At 42.3% G+C, this 24,297-nt stretch overlaps 1 protein-coding gene across 2 annotated transcripts in view; it reads left to right on the top strand.

The window, feature by feature from the left end:
- Positions 1-24,297, top strand: part of HSD17B3 (hydroxysteroid 17-beta dehydrogenase 3) — a 318,623-nt gene that overhangs the window by 229,431 nt on the left and 64,895 nt on the right. For both annotated transcript variants that reach the window (XM_073670987.1, XM_073670986.1), the window contains exons 7-9: positions 2,813-2,847; positions 8,852-8,933; positions 13,936-14,001. In XM_073670987.1, coding sequence (XP_073527088.1) covers positions 2,813-2,847; positions 8,852-8,933; positions 13,936-14,001 — 183 coding nt within the window. The remainder of the gene's footprint in view (positions 1-2,812; positions 2,848-8,851; positions 8,934-13,935; positions 14,002-24,297) is intronic.

Genomic DNA, 24,297 nt, shown 5'->3' with positions numbered 1-24,297 from the left:
CTTGTAGCCTTCACCTTAATTGTGCAAAGAAATTACTTTCTTTCTCAGTTCTTGTGACATTTCTTTTCCATGTGGTGCCATTGCTGACAGCATGAAATGGGAAAGGGGTTTTCTTTGTTAAAGAGAACCTGGCATCATGATTATGCATGTTAACGTTAAGGTACAGCTATAATCAATCTCCTGACGGTCTTCAGAAAAATGGTGCCACATGTGTAGCTTTAGATCTTGGCTTAATGAAAAGCCCAGATCTCAATGTGTGTATGCACTGCCACCAGATCCATTTTACTGAAGATCGCGGGGAGGTCAATCTGCACATGCTCTGCCACCAGCACCATTTTACTGAAAGCCACCGGGAGATCCATTTGCGCAAGCACTATCCCACAACTAGCACAGTTCTAGAGTGAACTTTAAGACAGAAGGAAGATACAGACCCAAAGGCAGGTGGAGGGACTTAGCAGAAGCCAAAGACTCTACCAATAGTCCCACCCCTATGCACCGAAAGCTTATGAAATCCAAACTTCAAATGCTGATTAAACAACAAGAATTTCAAAATCACTGGGTTATGTTGAAATATTCCAGAGTTATTGCCACATAAAGTGACACATGTAAGATTTGAAAACAATTGGCTTGGTCACTAAGGGGTTAAAGTGGTTGTTCCCTTTCAATTAAATTTCTCACCTGGCTGCAGTTTGCTATAAAAATATTGTTCCGGTGTCTGGCATTGGCTGCAGTACATCACATCAACAGCGCAGCAGCCAATCAGTGAGCTCAGCCTCTCTGCATAGTAGACAGAATGCCCCCTAAAGCCCCTGAGCTCACTGATTGGCTGCCACATTATCAAGAAGACATTTAATTAAAACAGAACAACCCCTTTCATTTGTGCTCTTTTCCACTGGTGACTAGTCAAGCACATCTCTTGACAAGCTTTATATACAGATGTTTCTTAAAATGTAGTTGTTTTTTATTATTTAAATGTTCACACCCCGGATTACATATCACTGAAATAAGGTCTTGCTGACATGAAATTATCGGATTGTTGGCCAGCTTCTTTCCACATTAAGTATTCGTGTTTCCTTATTCCAGATTGTTTTGGTTTGTTTTATGTCTGATGCAGCACAAAAGTATGTTGTCAAATTTCCTATACAGATTCGTAGAATTGTTCTAAAACTGCATGCAGTAATACTAATCAAAAGTGGCAAACAAATGGGTTTCCCCCAACCGTACAAATTTTTGTACTTTCTTTAAATTCCTCTAAGAAACATGGATTATTTTAATGTAGTTATGGTAGTCTATTTCAATTATAAAGATGAATGTAAGAACATTACACAGTGGGAAACAACGTTCTCTGAATTATGAAAACAGAATTTTGGTTCGATGCCGAGTTGCACAAAGTATTAATTTTTATAAATAACATTGAAGGTAACTGATCTAAAAATCCAACAGAAAAAAAACATTATTTACTCCAATTTTAGTATTAATTCCCATCTGTGCCTATGCGGTTTCCTTAACTCTCATTCATCACTTTGGGAATCATAGAAATAGTGTAGCTCAACCTATCTCAGCTTTTACCATGGCTGTAACTTCGGAAATATATAATTGATGACTTTATTGGCTAATTGGAAAAAAATGTATTTTCAAGCTCTCAAAGCAAAGTGTCTCCTTCATCAGGAAAGTTTAGAAATAAATAAGCCAGGAGCACAACATTTAAAAGATGTTGAATGATAAGTTCTTGTTGTAGCTCTCTCTATACACAGTGGGTGTATAATATTGCAACTTATAAAAAAGTCCAATCTTCAAAAATCAAATTAAAATTAAAACACCATAATGCAGGGTTTTTTGTCATTTTGCCTGCTCAAAAAAGTGGAACATGGACGAGAATAAGAGAAAGAGAGAGATATTTTCCAGCTCCAAAGTTTGGGTCCCCATTGATTTCTATGAGGTTCAGGATCAAGTATGGGTACAGTTCTGTTACCCGAACTGAACTTGGGACTAAAATTTGGTCGAACCCAACGAACCCAAACTTCCACGTCTCCGACCGTGGAGTACATTGGACATGGTGTCATTTAAAAATACAACTTCTCCAACAAAAAATCAAGTCCTCATATGGCTTAAAAGTTATGGCTCTTGGGGAAAAAGGAAAGGAAAAAGCAAAAGTGTAAAAATAAATATTGGTTCGCCGCAGAAGCGGTAGATGTTAGAGGTGTGTGTGTGTGTGTATCTGTCTACAGAATATATATAGTATATTAACAGTCATGACTAAATGAAAACAAAGCGCTGGAGAGTTTTGAAGTGGCCAGCAATGAGAACGGATCTAAATTCCACTGAAGACCTGTGGAGAGACCTTAAAATTACTGTTGGGAGAAGACACTCTTCAAATATCAGGGACCTGGAGCAGTTTGCGAAAGAAGAGTGTGGTCCAAAATTCCAGATGAGAAATGTAAGAAGCTTGTTGGTGGTTATAGACAGCGATTGATTGCATTTATTTATTCCAAAGGCTGTGCAACCATATATTAAGTTGAGGGTGCCAACAATTTTGTCCGGTCCATTTTTGGGGTTTTGTGTGAAATTATGTCCAATTTACCTTTTTTTCTCTATTTTTGTTGTTGTTCCAATACACACAAAGGAAATAAACATGTGTGTAACAAAATATGTATAATTACAATAATTTTCTGGGAGAAATATTTCATTTTCTGGAACAATTTCAAGGGTGCCAACACTTTTTACCATGACTGTATATCTGTATAAGTATGTTGTATATAGATATGTATAGATATATATTATACTAAATATTACCATTTGTATTTTTATCTAGATGACAAGACTAGTATTGAAGCAGATGGAGCAAAGGTAAGATCTGTTACTTTTATGTACATTTTTAGATTTTCTTTCTTCTTTTTGAAGGTGATATAGTCAGGGGTGTCAAGGGTCCACCAATAACATTGACGCTGGGGGCACATTGTTCATCTACATGCAAATATTACATTACGTTGATTCACAAATTTGGCTATGCTTCTATATAATAAAAAACTGGGTAGTTTGTATGGATGATGAGATGCTGGCTATGGCTGTACAGAGTGAATCAAGTATATTGTGCCAACTACTGTTAATACTTCTGCACAGGGGCCCACCAGGGGATTCACCTGTTCCCCTGTGAACCCATCCGAGTTGTATATAGTCTAATATTAGCAGCAATTTCATAATGTACAGCTTGTAGTTCACAGTCTAGAAAATAAAACTACTTTGTTAGTCATAAATTCATAACATTGAGTAAATAATACAGCGAGAAGACAGCAGACCCCCGGCTGTCATGATAACCCATTGGCACCCCACCATCATGTGACTGGTGTGCTGATGTAATCAACAAACCATATGGGTGCACAGCCTGAATAGTACCACAGGATGCTTCATCATGTATCAGCAACAAAAAAAAACAATGTAAATACTTTTATGCCTAAAAAAGACAAAAGTATTCTTGGAGTGATACCTTTATTGGCTAACCAGAAAAAAATATATATGCAAACTTTCAGAGCACAAAGGCTCCTTCTTCAGGCAATATTACAAATGATATCTTAAGACAAGGGGCACAACATTTAAGAGATGTTACAGCAAGACATTTGTTCATGAGGTGGAGTGGGTGATGCCTCCTAAGTCCTAATGATAAGTCAAAGAGATCAAATTTAGGGTTTTTAGTTGCAGATGACAAGTCTGTGGGAATGTTTAATGGTGGAGGTGTGAATTGAATCCATGTAGTGAGTCATAAACCAATCACTCCGAGAATATTTTTGTCATTTTTGGGCATAAAAGTATTTACATCGATTTTTCTGGCTAACACACTACCACAATATAACTTTGTATTGTACATCAACAAAAAAACAGAAATACAATAGTGATGCGCACATCTAAAATATGACAAAACTTTATTAATGTATTATACAAACACCATAAAAAACATAAAACGTATGTGCAAGACCTGAAGGACACACAGTCAGATGCACGAAATGGGCCATACAATTAATGACCCAAACCAAAAATGCAGTCTTAGTGTATATCACAAAGTAGATATCCCAAAGTCTCTCCTAATAGCAATTAACATGATACATGACATACATCCTATACACCTTTCAAAATCTAGAGGCAATATGAATTATTTGCCAATAGATGTACATAATATGTTGGTATATGAGACAGCACTATTTATAAAATAGAATGTAATAACCAAATATGGCCTATCAAGTACTGTCCCCCCAGAGGAAAAATCGCCTAAAGGCAGCCACAAGTATAGCTAATCGCCCTAAGGGCAAATGAAACAGTAAGAACTAAAGGCGGATGTAATTAAAGAACAATCTAAGGTATATAGTTACATATAGTTACATAGTTTATAAGGCCGAAAAAAGACAAGCGTCCATCCAGTTCAGCCTATTTCTTGTGCACTGCAGCTATTCCGCTATTCCTATACCATGCGGTATAGGCCAATTTACATCATTGAGGAAAAATTCACTTCCCGACACCAATCTGGCAGTCATAATATATCCCAAAGTATAATATCCCAAAGATGGTAACAAAATTGCCATAATGGAGGCGAGAGAAAGAGATATCACTGATAGAAGCCCATGAATCAGGTCAGCACCCAGACACCACACGCATATTGCTGTTAGTTAGTTATAGCTTCATCAGGGAAAGTGTGATGGGAGGGATTAATGACGCGCTTCCAGTCTAAGCGTGTTAAATGCCGTGGTCATTGATTGACAGCGGCATTTAACTGATTAACAGATGCAGGTGGATCTCGAATCTACCTGTGGATGTTAGAGGCACTTGATGGCTTATTAAATCAGCCATTAAGTGAGGGGAGAGATGCGGGCTCAGCATGTGAGCCCGCATCAAAGGCAAAGACACGGCCGATGACATAAATATACGTCATCGGTCGTGAAGGGGTTAAGAGGTGCACATCACTTAATGAAATATTTTCAGAAGCATGCGCCTCCGTAAAAATGCTACTCCAGTCAGCATGAAAGCTTTGATGAATCAGCCCCTTTGTGTCTGTGCTTTGAACAGAATGTAGCCTGTCAGTCAAGCACAAAACTGCCTGCAGAAGGCAGGACTCAGCCATCAGCTCTCAGAACAGCGTGCTCTGAATAGTGATATCAAGAGGGGTGAGGCCTGTGATCCCCGGTCAGATTTGGTTGATTACTGATGTGTGCAGGGAGTGAGAGCACAATCTACAGATGTAGTGCATCCTCCACATTAGAAGAAGAATAATAATGTTATAAACTATTGATTTTAGCGAGACAGAATGGTGCTAGGCTTCCACAGTGTTGGATTACATTATGATAAATTAATATATTATATGACTAATTGCTGCCCTACAGTACACTGAAAAAACCTATAGAAATTAATTGGAATATAAATTGGTGTGCATGCAGCATGTAAGAGCATGTTCACACATGGCCACTAAACAGAAAAAAAACAAAGACAGAAACGTAATATGCAAATACCCTGCAATAAATAAATAAACAGCACTAGTGCATGAAAATAATATAGGGTACTTAGTTAACATAATTTTGATCAAAATAATGCTTAAGCCATCCCTCCTCATTCAACAGTACACTGAGCCTGTATGGTGCCACCTGTAACATTATTGTCTGTAACGTTACTGTCTGCGGGAGGGTCTTCATACAGTGCATACTAAATGAAATGGGAGGAGTGTTAGGAGTGAGATACTGTGTGCGCAACAATTTATCCATCATGAGACTAAATACTAGTTCCTAGATGGCGCTTTGTAGGTGGAGGGGGCGGGAACTGAGGATATGAGTGTGTGAGTTGTGGGATTCAACCATGGCAGAAAATCCAGTGCACACTGCACACAGCTGGCAGGAAGACCAGAATATAAACAAAATCACGAAAAATATTGGTAACGGTGGGTTGGGGACTCATTACCACTTGATTGCAGCATGGTAGAAAATGGGCACACATGATTGCCAGCCCTGCTGTCTTGATTGTTGAGGCTTGCACCACTATGGAGACAGGTTAGCCCATTAGGGAACAATATAAGTATGCCAATTAATTGTGATTAAAAAAAAAAAAAAGTTTTGGAATATGGAGACATACAATCTCCAATTCTTTACAGCTCTAAACGCTCAAAATAGCATACCCAATAAAGCAGTATTCTAGCCAGAGTCATTGATCACATGTCCGCTGGATAGATGACAAATATTATATCGGTGTTATACATTCTGGTGATGGGGGTGTTCCAATAGTCAGATCCCCATCAATCTAGCACTTACCATCCACCCAATGGATAGACACAATGGGGAAAATAAGCCAATAGTCAGATCCCCATCAATCTAGCACTTACCATCCATCCAATGGATAGATACAGTGGGGAAAATAAGTATTTGATACATTGCCGATTTTGCAAGTTTTCCCACCTGCAAAGAATGGAGAGGTCTGTAATTTTTATCATAGGTACAATACAACTGTGAGAGACAGAATCTAAAAAAAAAATCCAGGAAATCAAATTGTATGACTTTTACATAATTAATTTGCATTTTATTGCATGAATTAAGTATTTAATTCAATAGAAAAACATAACTTAATATTTGGTACAGAAACCTTGTTTGCAATTACAGAGGTCAGACGTTTCCTGTAGTTCTTGACCAAGTTTGCACACACTGCAGCAGGGATTTTGGCCCACTCCTCCATACAGATGTTCTCTAGATCTTTCAGGTTTCGGGGCTGACACTGGGCAACATTGAGTTTCAGCTCCCTCCAAAGATTTTCTGTTGGTTTCAGGTCTGGAGACTGGCTAGGCCACTCCAGGACCTTGAAATGCTTCTTATGGAACCACTCCTTAGTTGCCCTGGCTGTGTGTTTTGAGTCATTGTCATGATGGAAGACCCAGCCACGACCTATCTTCAATGCTCTTACTGAGGGAAGGAGGTTGTTGGCCAAAATCTTGCGATACATGACCCCATCCATCCTCCCTTCAATACGGTGCAGTCATCCTGTCCCTTTTGCAGAGAAGCACCCCCAAAGTATGATGTTTCCCCCACCATGCTTCCCGATTTGAACAGTGTTCTTGGGGTTGTACTCATCCTTCTTCTTCCTCCAAACACTTCTGTCTATTTTGGTCTCATCTGACCACATGACCTTCTCCCATGCCTCCTTTGGATCATCCAGATGGTCTCTGGCGAACTTCAAACGGGCCTGGACATGTGCTGTCATAAGCAGGGGGACCTTGCGTGACCTGCAGCATTTTAATCCATGACGGCGTGGTGTGTTACTAATGGTAATGTTTGAGACTGTAGTCCCAGCTCTCATCAGGTCATTGGCCAGGTTCTCCCGTGAAGTTCTGGACTGATCCCTGACCTTTCTCATAATCATATTTAGCCCACGAGGCGAGATCTTGCATGGAATCTCAGACTGAGGAAGATTGACAGTTGTCTTGTGTTTCTTCCATTTTTCAATAATTGCACCAACAGTTGTTGCCTTCTCAACATGCTGCTTGCCTATTGTCCTGTAGCCCATCCCAACCTTGTGCAGGTCAAAATTTTTGTCCCTGGTGTCCTTAGACAGCTCTATGGTCTTGGCCATGGTGGAGAGGTTGGAGTGTGATTGAGTGTGTGGACAGGTAACGAGTTCAAACAGTTGTAATTAATACAGGTAATGAATGCAGAGTACGCGGGCTTCTTAAAGAAAAACTAACAGGTCTGTGAGAGCCAGGATTCTTGCTGGTTAATAGGTGATCAAATACTTATTTCATGCAATAAAATGCAATTTAATTATTTAAAAATCATATAATGTGATTTTCTGGTTTTTAGATTCTGTCTCTCACAGTTGAAGTGTATCTATGATAAAAATTACAGCCCTCTCAATTCTTTGTAGGTGGGAAAACTTGCAAAATTGGCAGTGTATCAAATACTTATTTTCCCCACTGTAAGTGTATCTGTCTTAAATAACAGTTTTAGGGGTTAAATAGCAACTGTAATGTTTTACTAAATAGAAGAGTGAGGTAAAAAAAACATAGTAATATATCTTATTAAAGAAAATGCCTTATTCTCCACTAATTAGAGTCCTCTTCTCTGAATTCATTGCTTAAAGAGGTTGTCCGGTCCAAGCCGATAAGTCTGCAGTCACTTTGTGTGACTGCAGGCTTATGAATCCCCCCAGCACACGCATTGTGTGCTGCGGGGATTCGCCGATTTCTGAGTCAGGACTGCAGGGTATGTATGAGTTATACATGATCCTGGCCAGTGGGCGCGGCCTTGCTCCATACACTTGTATTGAGCGAGGAAGCGCCCCGTCTAGTGACGCAGCCGACAAGAGTATGGAGAGCGAGGTCGCATCCACTAGCCGGGAATATAATTCATTCATACCCTCCGGTCTCGACTCAGAAACCGGAAAATCCCAGCAGTGCACTGTGCGTGCGCTGGGGGGATTCATAAGTCTGCAGTCACACAGAGTGACTGCAGACTTATCAGTTTGGACTGGACAACCCCCTTAAATCATTTTTCAGTGAAGACAGGTTTTCAATTCACAATGGGATCAAATTACAGTTTCTGCTGATAATATTCTTTGTAGAGGAGAAGAGAAGGAAAATAAAGAGCTAGATATAGAGGCAGAGAGATACAAAAGGAAACCTGCTCAAATACAGAATGCAAATCATTAAATGGCCAGAAATAGTGTTACCCCAACATTACAGCTTATCCTGAAAAGTCACCCGAAACAAACGTACGCTTAAATGAAATGCTACTATTTCGAGAAAAATAGAAATCACTTTATCTTAGATGAATAGTTCAACCTGCTACAGTGTAAAAAATATTTCATGTTTATATTTGCTTTTTTTTACTTTTAGGAGAAAGGGTCTAATTTTGAATATTTCCTCTGCTTTTGGTACCTTTCCTTGCCCCCTTTATACCGTATATTCTGCTTCCAAAGTAAGTAGTTTGGCGGGCACAAAATGTTCAATAATGAACTGGATTTTTTTTCTAATAAAAAGAAATGGAGAAGTCATACAAAACTGTATATTAATACATTGTTTTATTTTCCTTCTATAGTCTTGTCGGACTAAATGGTAGGTAGAGGAGAAAGCAATTACAGGAAGGAGATATGTCATTGCTCTATGGTTCCTGCTTTCCAGTCCTGCACTTAGTGCTTAGCATAGTCCTAAGCATAACAATTTAGATTTACAAACATATTTAGATCTGTAGTGCCATGCCGCTGTCAATACAGTTCTGTATGTCTTAGCCCACTGGGTCAATTTTTCACCATGTTATACTGTAAATCAGTGGTCTCCAACCTCTCTTACCTTGAGAGCCATATTCAGCTCTGAGAGATGGTCTTGAGCCACATCCAGCATCCACCACCCACCCTAGTAGTGAGCCCCCCATTATCATTATAATGCAGAGCAGATGAAGGACAAAGCCGCGGTCTATGGAGCTTCAAGGAATGGTGAAGAGGAAATAATAAAAAACACCTTTATTAGGTCAATAAAACAACATGTGTTTCAGCAGTGGAATACTGCCTTCTTCAGGTCATGGGATGAAATTACAAGGATGGTATTATATAGCCACCCACATCTGTTGGTGGGTAACAATCAGGCACTAATAATTTTAACCCTATATGGTACAAAACAGATTAATATCAGATAAAACAACAGAACAATGCATAACAGGTGAATGGCACACTCATAAATGGCAAAAACTAGTGTACCACATTATCCAATATTAAATTTAATCCCTCAGGAGAAAGAGTCCCCAATTTATATATCCAGTAACTCTCCCTATTAATGAAACAATTCAATCTATCATTGACAGTGTACCCAATCTGATCAATAATGATCAGTTTTAAAAATGTTGGATCTTTATGATGTTCAATTGAAAAATGTTTAGAAATGCTGTGGAAAACAAAAGTATTACAAATATTTTGCCTATGCTTGCTCAGCCTGGCATGTATGGTCTGTATAGTGCGGCCTACATATTGCAAGTCCATATACACAACATCCACTGCATTTCTTTGGTCCAGTCCGGAACTTACCTCCTCATAAAAGCTGATCAGATTAGTTTGACAGGAATGGTCCCTCGTAAACCCATGTTGAATCGTCTCTTTAAACTCTTGTTTACATCTGCAATCTGCAATTGCTTCCCGGCTCGGACCTGCTGAGTAACCCATCGTCTGCTGTAAGCATAACAAACTCCTCTTTAGTGATTGTGCACATTAATATTGCTACTGTAAGAGTTTGCTTCTTCATCTCTGCTGCCTGCAGATGTTCATTGGTTGCTTATTAACCCTTCATATACTGAAATCATTACAAACTTACCTCTGGACTAGTTCATATTACAAATTCTGCTGCTATTTCTGGACTGTTTATACATATTCAATTCCTGTACTTGTCAAAACCCCTGGCTCTGTGTCTTCTGGTGTATCTTGCCTTGCTCGTCTGTCTGCTGTCCTGATCAACATGCCATCCTACAAATCTAGCCAGCTGTGCTATCACCCTCAGTTCATGTGTTCACCCTGACCTGTGACTTAGCTTAATCCACTTCACCAGGTGAGCCTTTATAGGTCCATTACCACTAGGCTGATCAAAAAGTGATTTCCTGTTGGAACAGCCAATGATCTGTCGTTATGTGTGGAAAAAAATCAAGCATTACAGGCAGGCCAGAAAGGGCAAGTCTTCTAGAGTGAGAGATGCTGTGTGTTTCCACTCTCCCCTCTGGTCAAAAGATGAAGATTCTAACCAAGGAAGCACAATGTATTCTCTCATACTTCTCTGTTAAGATATATGAAAAGGTTTGTTTTTCTCTAAACTGGATAACTCTTTGAAAATCTGATTCCTTACATGAAATCAAACTTATGTCAGATCCTTGTTCTGTTCCTTCACCACATTTGTGACATGGTACCCAATAGAGTTGTTACTCAAGTTAAAATGGCCTGGTGTTACAATTTCATTCCAACATAAAAGGATTACTTATTGCCACCATAATTTAAAAACCAGACTCAACATATAGTGTCACAGACAGTGGCAATACAAGGCACGTGCAATTGGCTGGAAGATCTACACAGTCGGCTTGGGTGGTTTACTGAATTACATACACTGAGTGGCTGTCTAGTGGCTCCTTTCTACAGCATAGTTCTACATGTTTTCTGTTGCTCACTGCCTGTATCAGGATGGGCTCCTTCTTTAGATAGTGAAGGCAACTCCATTTTTATATTTCCGGTAAACGTTGTGTACTGAAGACCTGGCTCAGAACAGTCACAGAACCTCTCCTGGTGGCAATTCTTTCACCTCCTGTGATGTTTCATTAACAGAGCAGTTCCTTGATTGGCAGACATCTACCTGCTACCTAATTCAGTGAAGGCGTGCTAAACTAGTAAAATCTACATTGCATACGCAGTGCAAAGATCTCTGCAAGTGGCTCTTATTTCCAGCGCCTATGGTGGGTATCAATGTCATTACCAGCCTCCACTGATTTAGGCATTTGAGAGCTGACTGTCAATCTACATGATGTCAGGAGTGACAACTTGTCAACAGGGCTGAGTGGAAGAGAAGGAACTGCTCTATCAACATGATGTCACAGGAAGTGGGAGAATCACCGCCAGGCAGAGGCGTAGCTATGGGTTTGGGTCGGGGGGGTGAAACTTCTGAGTGGGCCCCTAACCAGGTAATCCTGATTACTGCTATGGTGGCGCACCCTAAGGCCACGGCCCCACTATCAGTATTTGGTCAGTATTTTTTCTCAGGAGTGGGAGCCAATCCCAGAAGTGGGTGATAAATGCAGAATTGGTGATTTGTTTCTATTATACCTTTTCTCTGATTGTTCCTCACCTAGTTTTGTCTCCCACTCCTGAGAAAAAATACTGACCGAAAACTGACCAAATACTGATAGCTGGGCCGTGGCCTAATAGTGAATGTAGGAGACCCTCAGCAGATGACAGCGCTGTTACTAAAATAAATCTCTATACAAAGACCAACACTGATATTACCACCATATAGTGACCATATAGTGGTAGATACCAGTCCTGTAGAACATGTAAGAGATTACAGTACAGTTATAGATGGTGACTTACAGCTGACATTCTTTCTGGTGGAGTTATTCACTTTTCCAGTCTTTTCCATCTGGCCCAGACCGACATGGCAACTTCTTCCAGCCAGCACTCATCTGCACAGATTACAACAAAGACACATATGACTTCTCACATTTCAGGCACCATTATCCCCAACCTGCACAAACGCCTTATCCTGCTGATACCCCAATTCTGATCCGCTGCTGCCATATGTGTCCCAATTACTGCACGTACTGTGTGCCCTCTAATTTTCCTCCTACTGAAGCCTTAGATTCCCCTTTCATTGCATTTGTAAAGTATATGGTCCTACTGTACCCCACCCCTCAACTGCCCCGGAAAGGTATAGTGACCCCAACACAGTATGATCCCATAACTGTGACCCCCACACAGCCCTCCATGCAGTATAATGGGCGTTCATGCAATATAATGGCCCACCACCTCTCCATACAGCAGGATGGACCCCACACAAACCTTAAAACTGTATAATTGCTTGCATATAATTTAAAGGCCCCCACATAGTCCTCCATACAGTATAATGCAACCTATAGCCCATACAGCATAATGCACCCTATAGCCCATACAGTATAATGCACCCCCATAGGCCATATAGTATAATGCACCCCCATAGGCCATATAGTATAATGCACTCCCATATACAGTATTATAATGCACCCCATATCCCATACAGTATAATGAATCCCATAGTACTTACAGTATAATGCATCCCCATATAGTATAATGCACCCCTATATAGTATAATGTACCCCATAGCCCATTCAGTATAATGCACCACCATAGCCCATCCAATATAATGCACCCAGCATAGTATTGTGCACCCCCCATTCAGTTTAATGCACCCCCATTCAGTATAATGCACCCCCATATAGTATAATGCACCCCATATAGTTTAATGCACCTTCATTCAGTATAATACACCCCCATATAGTATAACGCACCCCCATATAGTATAATGCATCTGCATTCAGTATAATTCACCTCCATATAGTATAATGCACCCCCATCCAGTATAATACACCCCCATTCAGTATAATGCACCCCCATATAGTATAGTGCATCCCCGTTCAGTGTAATACAACCCATATCGTATAATGCACCCACATTCATTATAATGCACCCCCATTCAGTGTAATACACCCCATATAGTATAATGCACCTCCATATAGTGTAATACACCCCATATAGTATAATGCACCCCCATATAGTATAATGCACCCCATATAGTATAATGAACCCCCATTCAGTATAATGCACCCCATATAGTATAATGCACCTCATATAGTATAATGCACCCACCTATAGTATTATGCACCCCCATTCAATATAATATAATCGGCAGATGCCGATACAGTTGAACTTGCGGGGGGCCCCCAGCTCACAGTCTCTATGGCGACAGTGCAGGGAGATTGTGTCTCTCTGCTCTGCCGCAGAGTTTAACTGTATCGGCACACGCCGATACAGTTAAACGTAGTGTAGCTCCGGGTGGGCCCCTCAGAACCTGGGGCCTGGGGCGGCCGCACCCTCTGCCCTCCCCGGTAGCTACGCTACTGCCGCCAGTAGCTGTTTTGTGACTGCACTGAGCCCGGAGAGATCAGTGCACAGCAGAACAAGCATCAGGCGAAAACATCTAGAAACTCTAAACTCTACCCACAGTGGCAAACTAAAAAAAAAAACAGATGCACACATAAAAAATGTGACTTTAAAAAAGGGTCAAATGGAAGATGTGGAGCAAACAAAAAAAGCTTGATAAAAATATCAGGTAAAATGTAATAATCAGGTCCCTTGTGTTTTCTTTTATTATTATCTAACTTGCAATAATATGTTGATCTGTGTGTTATTGTATTTTTTCAATAGGCATTTATTTCTACGTTCTCCAAAGCACTCCAAGCTGAATACAAAACCAAAGGGATTATTATACAGGTAATATATAAAAAACAATATCAAATTTTCCTATTGTTATTCTATTTGTCTTATAATATTTGTGAAGACTAGAGTTGGCTGAATTTATTCGAGTGGAATTTAATTGTATTCGAATTTTACAAAAATCTGTATCCTTCAGAATGCAGATTTTTGTAATTCGTCCAGCACAAATTCAGTAAGATGGTGGCTAGCTGGCTTTGTGGAACCGCTGAGTGCTGGCAAATGGTTACAAAAAAAACCCCTAAAAAAAAACAAAAGCTAATTTTCACCTTGTACACTTCCCAGCCACCTCCACTGCTTCCTGTCACTCGTGCAGTCCTCGCCAACTCTTCTTCCTACAACTGCGGGCTGAAACCTAAGTCTCTTCAGGCTGGGATGTCTCTGCACATTGTAAGGCTGCTTTGACATAATGATATCAGGACCTGCTACGCGACTTTGACCCACACTCTAGGTAGAAATTCCGGCCACGACTAGGCCCGGTGTAACAGGCCAGATTAACCCCCCGTCCAGAATATACCCGGGGGTAAAGTGGCCTAGGCCAGATTATACCCCGGGTATATTCTGGCCTAGGCCTAACTATACCCCGGGGTATAAATTGGCCTAGGTCAGTTTATACCCCTCTGGGCCAGAATATACCCCGGGTATAAATTGGCCTAGGCCAGATTATACCCCTCCTGGTCAGAATATCCCCCAGCTGCTGTAGATCAAATTTTTCAGGCTTTTGAGAACCATTGAGTGATATACTCAATAACGGGGCCCCAGTCAGCGCACGGGGCCCCAGGCAGCACATGGGGGTGCAGAGACAGCGCACGGGGTCCCAGACAGTGCACAGGGAGGCAGAGACAGTGCGCAAGGGAGGGGAAGAGACAGCGAGCAAGAGGGGGGAGACAGCGCGCAAGGAGCGGGAGACAGTGTGCAAGGGGGGGGGGGGGACAGTGCGCAAGGGGGGGAGACAGTGCGCAAGGGGGGGGGGAGAGACAACGCACAAGAGGGGAAGAGACAACGCACAAGGGGGGGGGAGACAGCACACAAGGGGGGGGAGAGACAGCGCGCAAGGCCCCTGTGTGCTGTCTTTGCCCTCCTGTGCGCTGTCTCTGCCCCCCTTTGCGCTGACTGGGACCCCCTATGCGATGTCTGGGGCCCCGTTCTGGAGTATATCAGTCAATCCTGTGCGATGTCTGGGGCCCCTGTGTGAGGTGTGATGTCTGGGGCCCCTGTGCGACGTCTGGGGCCCCGTTCTTGAGTATATTAAAGATTAAAGTATATTAAAGATCAGATTTTTCACGTTTATGAGCACCATTGAGTGATATACTCAAGAATTACATAATTTTTCAACATTTTATTGTTTAAAACTCTAAACACACAGACTTTTGTTACTTCAACTAGAAAACAATTTTTCAACATTTTATTGTTTCAAACTCTAAACAGTTACACAGTTGGTACAGTTGGTCTTCAATTGTTGTCAAAATTGGAAAACTTATTTTTTTGTTGGAGGTGTTCCAAGTTCACTTTATATACCTTATCAGGATAGAATAGGAGCTCACACTGGAGAACTTAAAGTGCATATCATAGAGAGAAGGGAGAAACCTACATAACAAGTTACAACACATAACATTAACTATGCACTGATGGAACTGCACCATCTACTGTCAGTTCAATGTAATGCCTCCAACACATGCTGTAAGTCTAGTCCACCCATTCCCATGCACTAGATTTGCTGCTGATTTTCCACAGGGAAAAAATCAGCAGCCAATCTGCATTAAAATCCGCATCCCAATGATGTGGATTTTTTGTGCAGAATCACAGCAGATTTCTCCGTGTCACATGGAAGAGGGAAAACTGCTGCAGACCGCATAAAAATCTGACAAAAGCTGCATGAAATGGTATATGGTTTGTGTATGTGCATCTATATATACTGTAGCACTACAGCAGCAAAAACACACTAATATTCTGCCTTAGAGGAGTATAGACCATGGGTATATTATAGCCTAGGCCAAACTATACCCCGGGGTATAAATTGGCCTAGGCCAGATTATACTCCTCCGGGCCAGAATATACCCCTGTTGCTGTGGATCAGATTTTTCACGCTTATGAGAACCATTGAGTGATATACTCAAGAACGGGGCCCCAGACGTCGCACAGGGGCCCCAGACATTGCACAGGGGCCCCAGACATCACACAGGATTGAGTGATATACTCAAGAACGGGGCCCCAGACGTTGCACAGGGGCCCCAGACGTTGCACAGGGGCCCCAGACATTGCACAGGGGCCCCAGACATTGCACAGGATTGAGTGATATACTCAAGAACGGGGCCCCAGACATCGCACAGGGGCCCCAGACATCGCACAGGGGCCCCAGACATCGCACAGGATTGAGTGATATACTCAAGTATCAGGGCCCCAGGTATATTCTGGGCGGGGGGTTAATCTGGCCTGTTACACCAGGACATTTGTGCTCATACGCAGGGACATCCCAAACCTTGTTGTGACTGGGGCTCCCAGCCTAGCGTGAAGATGTCTGGGGTTTCAGAGTGTGGTGGCACTAATAATGGGTGCAGAGGACCATATGAGGGACAGTGAAAAGTGGAGGTATGCGGTGAAGTGAACATTGGTTGTATTTTTTTCTACATCTTAGGTTTATTATGCTTTGGGGTCTCTCCAGACATCAAAGCATGATATGGGACATTCAGTTCTTTGAAAATAAATTAGCTGCAAGTCAAATTTCCCATTAAAATCTGGCAAATTTGGCGAATTTCAATTTTTTCCAGATCTGCTCATCTCTAGCGGTCACTACTTGTGATGATCCACCATTTTGCAAGAGTGTTTCTAAGGGGTTGGAGTATAAACTAAATAAGTGGTATTTTTATGCTGCCTTTTTTGTCGCATTCATCCAGGCAGAGGTAATTATTAGTGATGGGCGAGCACTAAAATGCTCGGGTACTCGTTGCTCGGGTCGAGCAAATTGGGATGCTTGAGTGCTCAGTCCGAGTAACAAGCCCAATGTAAGTCTATGGGAAACTCGAGAATAAGAATCACAATTACTTTTAGACACCCTGAGTGTTATCATGGTTAATCTCATAAACCAAGAAAAACCTGTAGGGACACTGAACTTTTTATTATTATTATTATTATTATTATTACTATTATTATTATCCTTTCAAACCAAAACTATGTGACACAGATGCCTTACCATTAAACTGTAGGTTCATTATTTGATTATTTAGGTAGTGATATATAATAATAATTACATAGCAAAAGTAAATTGGGAGTTTGTAGCCAGTTCTTGGGTGGATGGAAAGAAAAATTGACAATAAAGAAATTTTATTATTAGACCCCTTAAAGAAATTATGCAAATGTACAGTCACTTGGAAATAGATATGTAGTAAATTATTGCCTCCCAATTTACTTTGGCTATGTAATTTACCATGCAAATAGACAGCGTGTCTGAAACTCTTAACATGTCAGGATGACAATCAAAATGTCAGATATTAAAAGTAAAACACCCTGTAGTTTGTGTGCTAAACAGGCATAATTAAAAAAAATGAGAACAATTGGGATTTCAACCATGACACTTTAGTTTTCAGAGGCTGACACCTTACCATTGAGCTATCCAGTCAATTGATAGCAACTGGCAGCTTTTCTTGTCAACCATGAAAATACTCAGGGTGACTAAAAGTCATTGTGATTCTGATTCTGATGTTTGAAGAAAGTCACACATCAGACTCACAAATCAGAATCAAACATCATTTGAATTTGGCTTGCTTGCAGTCTGTGCATAAGTCCCAATGAGTTTCTATCAGGTTTGCACTGAAAATCATATAACAAAATAGAATGCCAAGGTTTCTTCAACTGAGTTTATAGTTCAGTGGTTAGTGCACTGGTTTCTAGATGTAGAATTTTGGGTTCAAATCCCATCAACAAACAGTTTTTTTTTTATTATTATAGTTGTAAAAGTCACTTATCAAAGTCACTTGTCAGGATCACTTGTCAGACAGGGTATTTAGCCTCAAACTAACATCATTCTGATGTTTGATTTTGATTTCTGATCATGTCCTAAAATGGACACTGTACACCTAAAACCATCTCTGACTCCCAGGACACTTCTGTCAGCAATATTGTCAGAGGTATTACGCCACTTTTACAGACTCACAATAAAACATACAAAAACGAAACTAAAATGGATTTTCCTGGGAAAAATGTTAAGGAACATCTTTTCCAGGGTAATGACTTGTATATAAGGCAAAATAAATAGCCAAAAACAAAAATGCTCCTCCACACCTTGGGCTATGTTCACACATAACGTTTTTGATGCGTTTTTGCACTTTTCATTGCTTTCAACGGTGAAAAATGCATTCACTGGTAAATGTCATTTTAACATTTTACTACCTTATCTGGCCATGTGGTGTGTGACACATCATCAGACACATGCATACAGTGCTGAAAAGACATGGAAACAGCATGGTGAAGACCCATGGAAGGATCTCTGACTCCCAGGTCACTGCCTAAAACTGTGGTCATCTCATCAGATGTGATCCTATATTACTGCGGTAATAATACAGACATTTTTGGCAACGTGACAAATATTAAACTCCATTTAAAATGGGAAAGGTGTGTGGTAAGTGACGGGGAAGTGCACGTTATGGTGATGGTGATAATGCACGCAGAGGCCATGGGCAAGATGAAACTGTGCCTGCTGAGGGAGCACAACAAACACCCACATCATGTCGAACTATCTTCCTGTCCCAATTTCAAGCGGGCCACGGAACACCACTCTTAAAGGCAGAGCAGTGTAAAAAGGTTGTTTGTTGGATAGCAGATAATGTTTCTAGTCAGTTTGCCACCTCCCTGTCTTCCACACGGTCCAGTCTCAATAGCCGAGAGTCTGAACCACAATATTATTATTACTTTAGCGCCATTTATTCCATGGCGCTTTACATGTGAAAAAGGGGTATACAATTACATCGCAAAAACAATTACAATAATCTTGAACAAAAATGTGACAGCAACTGCTACAGTAGAGGAGAGGACCCTGCCCGCGAGGGCTCACAGTCAACAAGGGATGGGTGAGGATTGATTAGGTGAGGATAGAGCTGGTTGTGCAGCGGTATGGTGGAGCGAGGGTTATTGCAGGTTGTACGCTTGTCGGAAGAGGTGGGTCTTCAGGTAGCTTTTGAAGGTTTCAACAGTAGGCGAGAGTCAGAAATGTTGAGGTAGAGAGTTCCAGAGAAGAGGGGATGCACAGGAAAAATCATGTATACGATTGTGGGAAGAAGAGATAAGAGGGGAGTAGAGAAGGAAGTCTTGTGAGGATCGGAGGTTGCGTGCAGGTAAGTACCGGGAGACTAGGTCACAGATGTATGGAGGAGACAGGTTGTGGATGGCTTTGCATGCCAAGGTTAGGGTTTTGAACTGGACTCTCTGGGCAATGGGGAGCCAGTGAAGGGATTGACAGAGAGGAGAGGCCAGGGAATAGTGAGGGGACAGGTGGATTAGTTGGGCAACAGAGTTTAGGATAGATTGGAGAAATGCGAGAGTGTTAGAAGGAAGGCCACAGAGCAGGAGGTTGCAGTCGTCGAGACGGGAGATGATGAGGGCATGCACTAGTGTTTTTGTAGATTTGTGGTTGAGGACTGTGCGGATCAGGGAGATTTTTTTTACTTGAGGTCGTCATACTCCTCACCCTGATACTTCTTCCTCCCACCATTCCGAGTGCCTTGAGACAACTGATCCCACACTTAGATACTCTGAAGACCTGTTTTGTTTATCTTTCCATTTATAGATTCTGGCATCTCTCTCGGTCCGCTTGGAAGTGGAAAGAGCTTGGATATGTGGTTTGAGGAGAGATTAGAGTCCAGGGTTACCCCAAGAGCTGTTCACTTTTCTATTGATAAATTCTGCCTTCTCGCCCGGCCAGCTTCAAGCAGGGCAACAGAAGATCGCATGTAGAGATTTGAGCAGCATGGTCACCCAAAGGTGACGGTGGGAAAGTGCAATTACTGTCGCAAGAGGTGGATAATGATGAGACACAATGGACAGAGAGTCAGGAGGAGGACCAGGGTGCAGAAGTGGAAGACGAAGCAGTGGACGATAAAGTCACTGACCCAATCTGGAAAGGGGACATGCACAGCGAGGACAGCAGCACACAGGGGGAGGGAGATGTAGCACCACAACAGGCAGGAACAAGCAGTGTGGTAGCCACAGACACAAGGCGGGCAACTGCTACCCGGAACACCAACATGATGGAAGTTGCCAGTACAACTGTTAGGTCTTCCCGATTCTGGTTCTTTTTTAAAGACTGTTGTTTAGATAACCCCAAAAGGGCTATTTGCGACATCTGCCAGGCCAGCATCATCAAGAGCACCAAAACTACCAGCCTGACCACCACCATCATGCTCAGGCACATGACAGCAAAGCACCCGACTAGCTAGGCTGAACGCCAAGGTCCAGAAACAGTGTCTGCAGGTGACACCACTGAATCTTCCGCTGTTGTGCGTGCACGCCAGTCCCCTGTCCATGGCGCATGCAAAGATGCCTCTCGCCCTGCACCTGTTATTGCAGACTTGCAACCATCAACGTTCACGTCCTTGTCCCTTTGCAGCGTTCAGTTGTCCCTACCCCAGTCCTTGGAATGCAAGCGCAAGTATGCAGCCAACCTGGTGGGGGCTCTGAAGCTAGGCAAGCTTGCACACATACCATGCCTGGTCCATGTGCTCAACTTAGTGGTTTTGCAGTTTCTCAAAACCTACCCAGAGCTGCCAGAGCGGCTTGTGAAAGTACACCGCGTGTGTGCCATTTCAGAAAGTCAGCTACAGCTTCCGCAGCCCTGGCAGGGCTTCGGCAGCATTTGCAGCTTCCATCTTACCAACTGGTGTGCGATGTGACCACGTGTTGGAAATCAACGTTGCAGATGTTTGGAATGATTTTGAGCAGCAGAGAGCAGCTGTTGAGTACCAGCTTCAGCACGTCCGTCGGCATTCAAGTCAGCCTCCGCACATAAGAGCTGATAAGTGAGCATGAATGTCTGACATCTGTGCCGTCCTCCAAAACTTTGACTCCACCAAGATAGTGAGCGGTGATGACGCCATAATTAGCATCACCATCCTGCTTCTGTCTACTGAAACGCTTGCTGCTCACAATTAAACAGGAGGCATTGCAGGCGGAGCAAGGAACTATACAGGGTGATGCTACTCATCCCAGCCTCATGTCATCTCAACGCAGATTGGGTGATAATGAGGAGGCGGAGGAGGAAGAGAACATAGACAATCGTCCTCTTGGTGAGAACAGGGAAGTCTTGGCTGTTGGCAGTCTGGCACACATAGCCGACTTTATATTCCGCTGCCTTTACCGTGACCATTGCGTTGCACGCATTTTGGGCATTACAGAAAACTGGTACGGCACGAGAGAATTCTTAGTGATGGAGGTGTGAGGTTCTGATTAAGGAGGATGTCAGTCTTAGATCAGTTGCAGAACAGGAGGGGTGATACACAGAAATGAGGGATGAGATATAGGGCAGTGCAGAACTGTGGAGAGTTTGGTGGGTGAGAGAGATGAGTTTGTATTGTATTCTGTAGTGATTGATTGTTTAACCTAACCAGTGATAGAAATACGACCCTGGCAGCTGCATTCAGAATGGATAGGAGAGGAGACAGTTTGTTTAGAGGGAGACCGATTAGAAGAGATCAAATATTGCAGTATCCAAGGTGAGAAAAGGTCGAATTCTGGAGATGTTTTTAAGGTGCAGGTGACATGAGCGAGTGAGTGATTTTCCACATTGAATAAAGGAAAGTTGTGTGTCAAATATTACTCCAAGACAGCAGGTGTGACGAGTGGGAGTTATCGTGGCATCACCTAACGGAGATTGCAAAGTAGGTTAGTAGAGGGAGGAAAACAAAGGAGTTCATTTTTGCAGATATTAAGTTCAAGCTCTTGTTGAAGAATTAGAACAAAAAAAAAAATCCCATCTGACAATGCTGGCGGCAGACAGACAGTTCATTAGACAACCAAGGAGTACAAGAGAGGGAGAAACAAACCAGATGTGGCAGAGGCAGAACTCTGTCAAAGGTCTGGGACAGTTTTCTCAGACCCTCCCAGCGCCCAGGCCCTGATACATGGGGTACTCTGACAAGGAGGGAAAAGTTTTGAAAGATGCTGAAGGACAACCATACCAGCGTCCTCCATGATTCCTTTCTGTCTCTGTGCCTTACAACTGTTGGGTATCCAAGCTGGAAACGTGGCATGAACTGTCTCTCTACGCCTTGGAGGTCCTGGCTGATAGCGTTTTGTCAGAGATGGTTTTTAGTGCCGCCGGGGGCATTATAACTGAAAAAACTGATAGGCGCATCCTCCTGTCAACTGAAAATACTGACAGGCTGACTCTTATAAAAATGAACAAGGGTTGGATTGGGCCAGACTACTCAACACCACCAGATGATAGCATCAAGGGTGTTTCAGATTAGAGATGAGCAAATATTTCAATATTCGTTTCGAATTACAATCGCCATTTTTGCAATATTCCCCAATGTAATTGTCGAATATTCGCCGAACTCCATTGGATTCAATGGGTGCCAAAACCAAATGCTTACACAACACCTTCAAACGGGACCAAAAGCTGCCAAAACACATCAATTTAGGGGCAGTCACCAGGAAAGTGCCATCAATTGACCTAGAGTACAAGTAGTATAAGTATTATTATTTATTATTATAGCGCCATTTATTCCATTGCGCTTTACATGTGAAAAGAGGTCACTGACTGGTACAAGAGCAGAGAGGACCCTGCCCGTGAGGGCGCACAAACAGTCTATAAGGGATGGGTGAGGATACAGTAGGTGAGGGTGCAGCTCGGAAGAGGTGGGTCTTCAGATTCCTTTTAAAGGTTTCAACAGTAGGCAAAAGTCTTTGTTGGGGTACAGAGTTCAAGAGTAGAAGGGATGCACAGGAAAAATCTTGCATGCGATTGTGGGAAAAGGAGATAAGACGGGAGTAGAGAAGGACATCTTGTGAGGATCGGAGGTTGCATGCCGGTATGTACCGGGAGACTAGGTCACTGGGGAGCCAGTGAAGGGATCTTATAGATTGCAATCTTATAGATTGCTGGAGCCAGTCCACAGTAAAAAAGCAGCCATAGAGTGTCCGGGAATCTTCCCACAGACTTTTCTTAGCCATGGCTGCTTCTCGGCAGGGTTGGACGGGCTCACCAGAGAACTGGAGAACTCCTCTGGTTAGCCCTGCCTTCTCCTTCAAGAGAGTTCATAGTGCAAACTTTGCAGGTTGTGATGGTGATAGAGGCCACCATCTCCTTAGCTTGCTGTTGGTACTTTCTGTGGGAATTAGCTTGCCTCCAATTAGCCTGGAATATTTCCAGTGGTTTGGTATTGGCACCCAGTACCAGAAGCGAAGCCATCCACAATTTCCTTCTCAGGAATTTTATTTGGTAGACTATGTGGCTCCCCAAATACAGTCATGGCCAAAAGTATTGAGAATGAGACAAATAGTAATTTTTCCAAAGTTTACTGCTTCATTTTTTGTAATGGCAATTTGCATATACTCCTGAATGTCAAAGAGTGATCAGCTTAACAGCAATTACTGTACTTGCAAAGTCAATATTTGCCCAGAAAATGAACTTTAACCCCCAAAACACATTTCAACATCATTGCAGTCCTGCCTTAAAAAGAGCAGCTAACATCGTTTTAGTGATTGATCCATTAACACAGGTGTGGGTGTTGATGAGGACAGGGCTGGCGATCAATCAGTCATGATTAAGTAAGAATGACATCACTGGACACTTTAAAAGGAGGCTGGTTCTTGGTATCATTGTTTCTCTTCAGTTAACCATGGTTATCTCTAAAGAAACACGTGCAGCCATCATTGCACTGCACAAAAATGGCCTAACAGGGAAGAGTATCGCACCTACAAAGATTGCACCTCAGTCAACAATCTATCGCATCATCAAGAACTTCAAGGAGAGAGCTTTCATTGTTGTCAAAAAGGCTCCAGGGCGCCCAAGAAAGACCAGCAAGCGCCAGGACCGTATCTTAAAACTGTTTCAGCTGCGGGATCGGACTACCAGCAGTGCCGAGCTTGCTCAGGAATGGCAACAGGCTGGTGTGAGTGCTTCTGCACGCACTGTGAGGCGGAGACTCTTTGAGCAAGGGCTGGTTTCAAGGAGGGCAGCAAAGAAGCCACTTCTCTCCAGAAAAAACATCAGGGACCGACTGATAGCAAAAGGTACAGGGAGTGGACTGCTGAGGACTGGGGCAAAGTCATTTTCTCTGATGAATCCCCTTTTCGATTGTTTGG

Source organism: Phyllobates terribilis, unplaced genomic scaffold, assembly GCF_046119375.1.
Source record: "Phyllobates terribilis strain yellow unplaced genomic scaffold, ASM4611937v1 Scaffold_1__5_contigs__length_1240528914, whole genome shotgun sequence".
Taxonomy (NCBI): domain Eukaryota; kingdom Metazoa; phylum Chordata; class Amphibia; order Anura; family Dendrobatidae; genus Phyllobates; species Phyllobates terribilis.
This window is presented reverse-complemented; position numbering and strand designations above follow the sequence as displayed.